General features: G+C 40.8%; 1 protein-coding gene across 1 annotated transcript in view; it reads right to left on the minus strand.

Moving 5' to 3' along the window:
• The window catches only part of LOC118322668 (alpha-1,6-mannosylglycoprotein 6-beta-N-acetylglucosaminyltransferase B), a 52,945-nt gene that overhangs the window by 28,680 nt on the left and 16,016 nt on the right, over positions 1–8,249 (minus strand). The window contains exons 5-7 of the mRNA XM_035654402.1: positions 6,714–6,787; positions 5,207–5,374; positions 3,570–3,734 (exon numbers count right to left, since the gene is read on the minus strand). Of these exons, the coding sequence (XP_035510295.1) occupies positions 3,570–3,734; positions 5,207–5,374; positions 6,714–6,787 (407 nt within the window). The remainder of the gene's footprint in view (positions 1–3,569; positions 3,735–5,206; positions 5,375–6,713; positions 6,788–8,249) is intronic.

Here is an 8,249-nt window from a genome sequence, read left to right on the forward strand (position 1 = left end):
TGAAATGAAAATTGACCTGCAGAGGGCTAATTGATATGCAGAATGATACACAAACGATATAATTGCTGATGGGGAAGGGTGGAATTTCCACACTGTTAAATATGTAATGAAATTAGATTTTTCAACAGATGGCAGCATTTAATTTTTTTGTCAATTGCAAAACAACAAAAAAAAAAAAACTTTCAAAGGCAATTTTATTCATCTATTTTTATTCAGCAATTTCTGAATAACTTTGAGACTAATAGAGCTGCAGATTCATGTTTCACTTCATATCAACAAGGTCTTTTTTAAAAAGATGCTTTTGAGAGATCAGCATTTAGACTTTTGCCATGTTTCACTGACTGGTCCAGTATGTATCTGACTTAGCTAAATTGGTTTTCAGATGGGTGCTTTTCAGACTTAAATCTTATAATTAGAAATGGCTCAATACCAGCTTTGCAGTTCTGATACCAATCCAATTCAAAATTTCATCTCCTACACTCCTGACACAATGGATATTCCCTGTGTGTGAGCCACACAGCTGCTTAGCCTGCAGCGCTGTCCACACCACATGTCAGATGTAAAACTCACTGTCCCAACAGTAATGCCACATGCGGAAGAAATCAGGAAGAACGCGCATTGACAGGGTGAAAGAACAAAGCAAAGACATGGAATATAACGATGATTGTTATTGAACAGTAACTATATATAAGTAGAAAAAACACAGGGCTCAAATTTTGTACTGACAGCAGCTGGCAGGCTGAGAACAAGTGTCAAAGTCTATTCCCCCTTCAAAAAGAGTTTCTTATAGTGCCCCCCTCTGCAGTTGGAGGAGGTCTTAGGTCCTGTTATGGTTAGGCCTAGCAGAGATAACTGGTTGGGGTCAGGTTAAGCATAGAACATTAGAGAGAAGGCTTGGTTCAGATTTAGGTAAAAGGAAACATCTTTTGTGACAGTATGTTTTTAGGCACTGCATAGGTTGTCTATCAACACACATGCAGTACTCAATGCTAAGATAGCGGCACCATCATTAAACGTATGAAATAAATGTGTCCCTTCTGGCTTCTGATTTGTGTGTGATTTACAGAGCAGATAAGTATGCTTTCCATGGATACCAAGCATGACAGAACAGGAGGCAGAAAACGCAGACAGGTTGGGCAGAGACGTTCCATAAAACATCTCATTTCTCTATATCTGTTTTCTCAACAGCGCTCAATGTTTCAGCGATGGAAGCCAAGCCTGCAGGGTCTGGTTAATGGGCAGTAACCATTACTGTCAAACACACCATTACAATAAACAAAGCCCTCTCCCCAGTGGGGAAGAAGCAAGCATTTGGGAATGAGTGTAATGTTATTTACAGAACCGGCTCTGATTTATCCGGCTGAAAACTGGCCGATGAAAGAAACTGATCAAACCACACACAGCAGAACGCCAGGATACTGTCAGCTCGTTTACAAAAAGCAAAACACTACAAATGAATTTCTTTCATTCCCCATGTTTCATTTAAGCTTTTGGAGTATCAAGCCTCTATTCAGCTACAGAGGGATTTGTGGAGATCTATCCACATGTCCACAGAAGTAAAATTATCTATAATTCAATGCTCAACTACAAACAAGATGCAAACCTACATTATAATGGCACTGTGCTATGTTAATATGATACCCCATATAGAGGTGCACACAGCATGCATGCACATATTGAAAAAAGGGCGAGAGATAAATACTGTTTGAGGCAAAATAAACTTGAAATGCCCTAGTTAAGGTTGCCTTTTTATTTTTATACATATGCAAATTATTTGGTGACTGCATTTTTCTCCCTGCAGTGGTGTATACTTAACAGGTGTTGAGTATACAGCATGTTCTTAATAGGGTACAGATTTTGACTGTCCCAAATTCTACTTTCAACTGTCCCAAATTAAAGTTTTCCTTTTTTTCATTCAACATAACTTGCATGACTGCTTTGACTCACTCTAATCCGCCATTCTAGTTGTTCCTTGCACAAAAAAATAAAATCACCCTAGATGTTTATTCTTTTCGCTGGCTGAATTCCTGTTTCTTTCAAATTTGAACACCTAAAAATTAAAATGATATACACTCCATGACACATAAATGTAATAAAGTCATTGGTAAGGACAAGTTTCTCTACTGTCCCAGAATTGTCCCAGGCACCGTATCTTTGTGTCCCAGGTGCTATTTTTATTATCCCCACGACAACAGCACATCCAGAGCTACATTCTCTTGTTAATATCCGAATCGGATACATACATTTCTCATGTGCTCAACAGATGTGCAGGTCTCTTTATCTCCCACATTTACAGCTCACCTATAGTGTGAGTATAAGCCGCTGAGCTAAGTCACTTATGTTATTGGGTGTGCAAAGATTCCATAATGTTAATCATATGTTTGTCAGAGTTAATGTTCCCACATGTCAGGCAGTGATAAGGAACCTCATACTGTATGTAAATGTATGTGGATAAGAATACTGTATAGTAGAGAACCACACTAAAAGCTACACACATTATTCACCAGGATTGTGCCAAGTATGGTGGAGTTTATCTATTTTGAGAGTGTGATAGTGATGCTGATGATGTCATTTCAAATGGATGAGGATGTTTTTAATGTTTGCAAAATACCCATTTCATATTATAATACATTATAATCTCTGCATGATTGATTGGTTGAATTTCTGACTGTATCAACCATTACTTGGTTATTTTTAATCGCTATATTTTGGACCACAAAACTGAGCAGTCCAATGCAAAAGAAGACTGCTGGCTGGCACCCCACAGGCAACAATAGAAGAACATTTCAACACCAAACAACGCGTGTCAACATCCACAAAAGGCCAAAAATAACTCGACAATAAAAGGATGAAAGTGTAGCAGTTTAGAGGACTGAGTCGGTACTATCCTGAGTATCGGTTGTTCTGCGCAATATCGTATTATTTCCTGATTTTCTGCATATTTCTGGGGTAATTAAGTAGCGGTATACAAGTAGTATAGCATCTTGTAAAGGTTTTAACATATACGCCAGAAGGGATGTAAAGTCATTGCCATTTCATCAGACGTCTGTTCCAGCAGGCAGCACTCTGACACTCTGTGGAAATGTCCCTGTAAATGTCAGTGTGGGAAAGTGCACCAAAGCCAATCAATGCCTGCTAGGAGTTATGCTGCGTCATTATCTACTTATGTCTGTTACTCAACATTCTGCCATTCACACTGAGTAGCCGCAGATAAAAGAAGAAAATGTTAGTCCAACAAAATGTCACAGCTGTTCTGGTAACTTAGCAGCCTAGCATGTGGGCATTAAAGGACTGTCTGACTTTCTCAGAACTGTTTGATCCAAAACATCCTGTTATTTTTTTTCTCTAATGCTTAAACAGATGGATTTACTTTAAATTAGGAGCTGAGAGATGTGTTGTGAGTTACAGAAAAAACAAGAAAATAGATCTGTTGAAACTGAGTAAAGCCCCGTTCTACTGGCGCATCATCTGCAGTCTGTTGCAGCCACAGCACTTTGAAAAGATGAAACCACAACAGAGGCTTGTTCTCATTGCCTTCACTTTCATCCTGCAGAATGCCTCATATTCACCCTTTTCTGCTCTCTCCAGTGGCTGCGGAGCTTGTCATCCAGCCGTCGAGCAGCAGAGGCCCACTGCGCTGCCAGCCTGCGTATGCGTCTCTTCATGAAGCTCAGTGATTCCTTCCCGGTGCCCACCTGCTCCAGCAGACTCCCAATGTCAGACTGGAAAACAGCCTGGATGACGGGAGCAAAAAAATAACAGAAAAATCACTGGAAAGGATCCTATGTGTAGAGAACTTCTGCTGTGGCCTTTTTGATAAGCCGGTGTTTCATTTCTTTATGTGCATCTTGTGCAGAGGTTCAACCAGAAAATACAAGGCTGGTATTCAGATTTATAACTTGGCCTGAAGCAGAAGGGGTGGGATACTTAAAAACTACTACAGAATAGATGTCGTTTTCTACATTTTCATTGGAGGTGGTTAGGATTGTATAATGCACAGAGAGTATGTCACATCCTGTTATCTGTTAGTGCCCCGGGGCTAGTGCTCTCAGACAGGTTGCCTGAGGGATTCCTGGATCATCCCTCATAAATAGTCTGCTCTCATTTTACATCTCCTCCTCTTCCCACTATAATCACAGCATCACAGTGCAATACCAGCATGCATTAATCAATGGAGTAACTGCATGGGGGAGCACAAAGGACTTATAAAAGTACAGAGAAAAAAACTGATGCACAAAAACACAAACTGTCACTCTCAAACACACTGACGCTATAAAAGAAACTCTCACTTTCTCAAAGGCAAAATCAATATGCAGAGCTGTACTGTACTCTCACAAAGCAGGTGAATTATTGTTCTCAAGAGCAACTTGTGTACGGCACAGCAAAATGCAGAGTACCCGTGGGAAGCCTTGGGATTATACTCAGTGAATACAGGCTGGCAATTAGAGCAGAAGGTAGTGCCGCAGAATGAATTCACATCAGGGGCCGCCGTGCCGGCTGTACATTACTCTGGGGAGAGAGAGGGAGGAGGGGACAGAGGCGAACGCTGGGATAAACCTGGAGGAGTGATTGTAAGTACAATGCATCATGTGCTGGTGCTGAAATTTAAAAGTTAAAAGATGCAGGGAGGCAAACAGCAATGAAAACTGTGAATGACAGCCAGCACCCTGTGAGAGACAGCGTGCAGTTAGGTATTTAGACTCTCCCAGGAGCTATTGATCATCATAAAAAATTTGGTTAGAAATCCTCCGCTTTAACTTGGAAAATAGGCAACTCTGTAGCATCAGCATCAAACTACAAAATCTACAGTAGCAGTGTTTTTTAGAGCACCTTGATGTTTAGCATTCTGCTTTTCATCACTCAAATTCCTTCTCACTGCTACACCGTCGCTGCCATGTGAAGAGTGCAGACAACTATGTTCCTTCTCAGTTGAGTCATCTGCTGGCTCTTTTCATTGCCATCGAAAATATTAACTGTCAGAATTTCATACTTTAAGATCCTTCCCTGGATCCTCCTCTAGAAACTGAGCAGTTGTGAGAAACCTGGTCCTGACTGCTTGTGCTTATGAGGAAAGTCTCTGCAGTAGGGGAAAACTGTTTTACCCTCTCTGTCAAACTGTTGCCCTGTGCTCTGCTCCTATTTACCCTCCTTCAGCTAACTGTGTCGTCGTGCAATTAAAAAAAACGATAAGGAAATGTTGCGTTACCTGTATCTTGGGCGGAGGCTTCAAGGTGGGTGTGACAGTCTGGTTCCTCCAGGCCAGTGGGGGGCAGAACCATTCCACCTCGCTCAGGTAGACAAGGAAGGAGCAATCAGAGCCGTCCACACCATAAAAGGCATAGCAAGGGTCCGAGGTCCAACGAGCGCGCATCCACTGGGGAGGCAAAGAGTGATTATCTCTCAAAAATGTTAAATATACTCCTACTACTACTCAGTTATTGGCAAAATATTACATTTGACTAGATATGTAAAAAGGTGTCATTAGAGGCAGGTTTATCCACCCCTAGGTCCTCCCATCATTTTAAAACTGACAAAAGCTGATCGTGCGAAACTTTGCTGTCAAATTTTAACTTCAACTTCAATTTGACGCCTAAGTTGTTATCTTGGCTGAGCTGACTACATGAACCTTTGATGCTCTGTGGTCAGGTACCCCTGATAATTGAGTTTTCATGGATTCCCGTTCACAGGTGGAGCCAGCAACAGCATGACGAGCTCATCCATAAGGGCAAACGTGATAAAGATGTCAGAGAGAGAGGGGGCAGATTTTGTCTTCAAAAGTTCAGGTCAACTAATTTTCTCACATGCCTTGTTCTTTGCAGTGGTGGACATCCAAGTGGAGGCAGTAGGCAGGATAGTAAAATAGTGAAAGTGTCTGGTTTTGGTATTAGGCTGAACTAACATTAGGCTTTTGCAAGGTGGCGACCTTCAGGGAGGGAGAGAACTTCACTGAGTTCCAACCAGAACGGCATGTCCCGCTCTTTATTTGGAGAGCTAATGGAAACATCCTTCTCCAGGTTAGGGTTGCCTTCTGTTATCTGCTGACAGGACCTAAACTGTGTTCTGTATAAAAACACCTGAAACTGTGAGGTTACACTAAAGTACAGCCAGTACAGCCCACACAACCTAGAGCTGTCTCTAATTAGTACATATTACGTGTGTGGTGTGTTCATGTGGTGTGGGTATTGCAGGCCTAATGTATGGCGGCCTAATTCATCCATAAACATGATTGTGATACTAAGAATATGTATCTTGCGTATGTATGTTTTTCTATAAATGTTAGTGTACATGTGTGGTAAACAGTTAATGCACACCTCTGAGCTATGGCTATATACTGAACAGATGCATACTTTTCACACATTTCCAGGCAAACTAATAGAAAGAAACATGTGTTGGGCATGCTGTATTGTTTATGCTAATAAATTAAAAAGGTACACAATGCAATTTTCTGCTGTGGCTATACAATGTAATTATATAAACAGTGTATTTATAAAACCTTACTTTGTTCTTTTATTATTCTTTTCCATATTCTCGTTGTCATCTGGCACAATTTGTTGTCAACACAACCCACCTCTCTACAAGGAGCCTTTACACATCCTCTTATCTTATTATACAAAATTTATGTTGCACCAAGGTGAGTCACCAAGAGAGGACAACGTGATGTTTGCTCTGTGTGTGTGAAATTGTTTGGACTTAAATGAGATATAAAGACTTACATCCATCTTGCTGGGACAGTCTGGATAACGGGGATCTTTAGGAGTCTCACATTGTCCTAATGCGCCATCCCTGACTGCAAAAAAGGAAAACGCAGGGTATTTATCAAAGCCTATACACACAAGAACACACAAATCAGCAAAAAAGCTGCATTGTTTGGATTTTTTTCAGACGCCACATAGACTTTAAAAGTCAAATACAAAGAGGAGGGTGAAAAAACACAAGCTGGCAAGGTACATCCAGAATATCTACAATGTTTTTAGTATCTTTTATATTACTTTATTCCATTATCTAGAAATTCTGTCAATATGTGATTTTATGTAAGGTTTAATTTTGTAATACACCAGCCAGCTCCATATAACTGATATGTATAAATAGATATAATCAATAGCTTTGGTCTTCTAAATTAGTCACTGATCAAACAGATCTTTACACCATTTCCCCTGGGCCTTAAGCCTGTTTGTCTTTTACATTACAGCATATATCCTCCTGCCTTTGGGATGAACAGAGATAAATTAGAGAGTAGAGTCAGCTAACAAGCTCCTGTAAATGCTTGGACTCCCCTGCTGAATGGCTGAAGCCTCTGTTCTATCCCACTCACTGGATTTACTATAGATAGATTGCATTAGTGTGATTCATAAAAACATAATCCCCCCACCCCAACCCTCTTCCTTACTCCCTTTTTCCTTCTCTTTCCATCTCTCCGGTTTCTTTCTGCCTCTCTCTTCCCTCTCCCTCTCTGCCTCTCCCCTCCTTTCTTTTCCCCTCCTTTCTTCTCCTTGAAGCCCGGCACCAGTAAGCCTAATTAAAGGAGCAGTTGCAGCTCCTCCGCCAGCATCCTGCCAAGCGTCGAAGAGCACAATCACAGACAAATAATTGCCAGCCATTCTGTCTGATTAGCATGATAACGACAGACCTCTCACGATGAAAAACTGCTACTGCTTGCCACTGTCAAAACTTAGCCGGGTTCAGAACAGCCTTATTTAAATGATATCAGACATTTTGACAACATACAAATTATCGGACGGCATTTTAACGAGACAGTGAGTTGAGTAGTTTTCAGTCATAAAGTGCAATGTGGTGGATAGAGGAGAGAAATTGAATTTTGAATTAATTTTGTGCTGTCCAATTTCTATTCTGTGCCCGATGAAGAAATAGAGAATGAAGGCTAATATAAAGTAATTCATCATCATGATTTAAACATCCTGCAGTTGTGTGGTTATATAATATGGCAACAATAAAGGAGCACTGTGCTGCACAGGAGCTCTTCCACCTTGACACAAACAGTGGCTTGCTATTTGAACGGGTAATGTGATGTGAATAATGTCTGTCATGTTCTATATGATCAACTAGCATATGCACGTCAGAAATAAATTGTGCATTCAAGTGTTACACTGGATCCAGGCTTGACAGTCAGGCTTATGTGGGCAGAGAGGGAAAGTGTCTTCATATTGGAAGGATTTGGAACAGACAGGAAGGGGAATTCATCTGAAGGGCTACAGCTATATTTGGTATTCTCCAGGTGTGTGTGTGTGTGT

Source organism: Morone saxatilis, unplaced genomic scaffold (genome assembly GCF_004916995.1).
Source record: "Morone saxatilis isolate NCDOM2014 unplaced genomic scaffold, NCSU_SB_2.0 Contig14, whole genome shotgun sequence".
In the NCBI taxonomy this organism is placed as follows: domain Eukaryota; kingdom Metazoa; phylum Chordata; class Actinopteri; family Moronidae; genus Morone; species Morone saxatilis.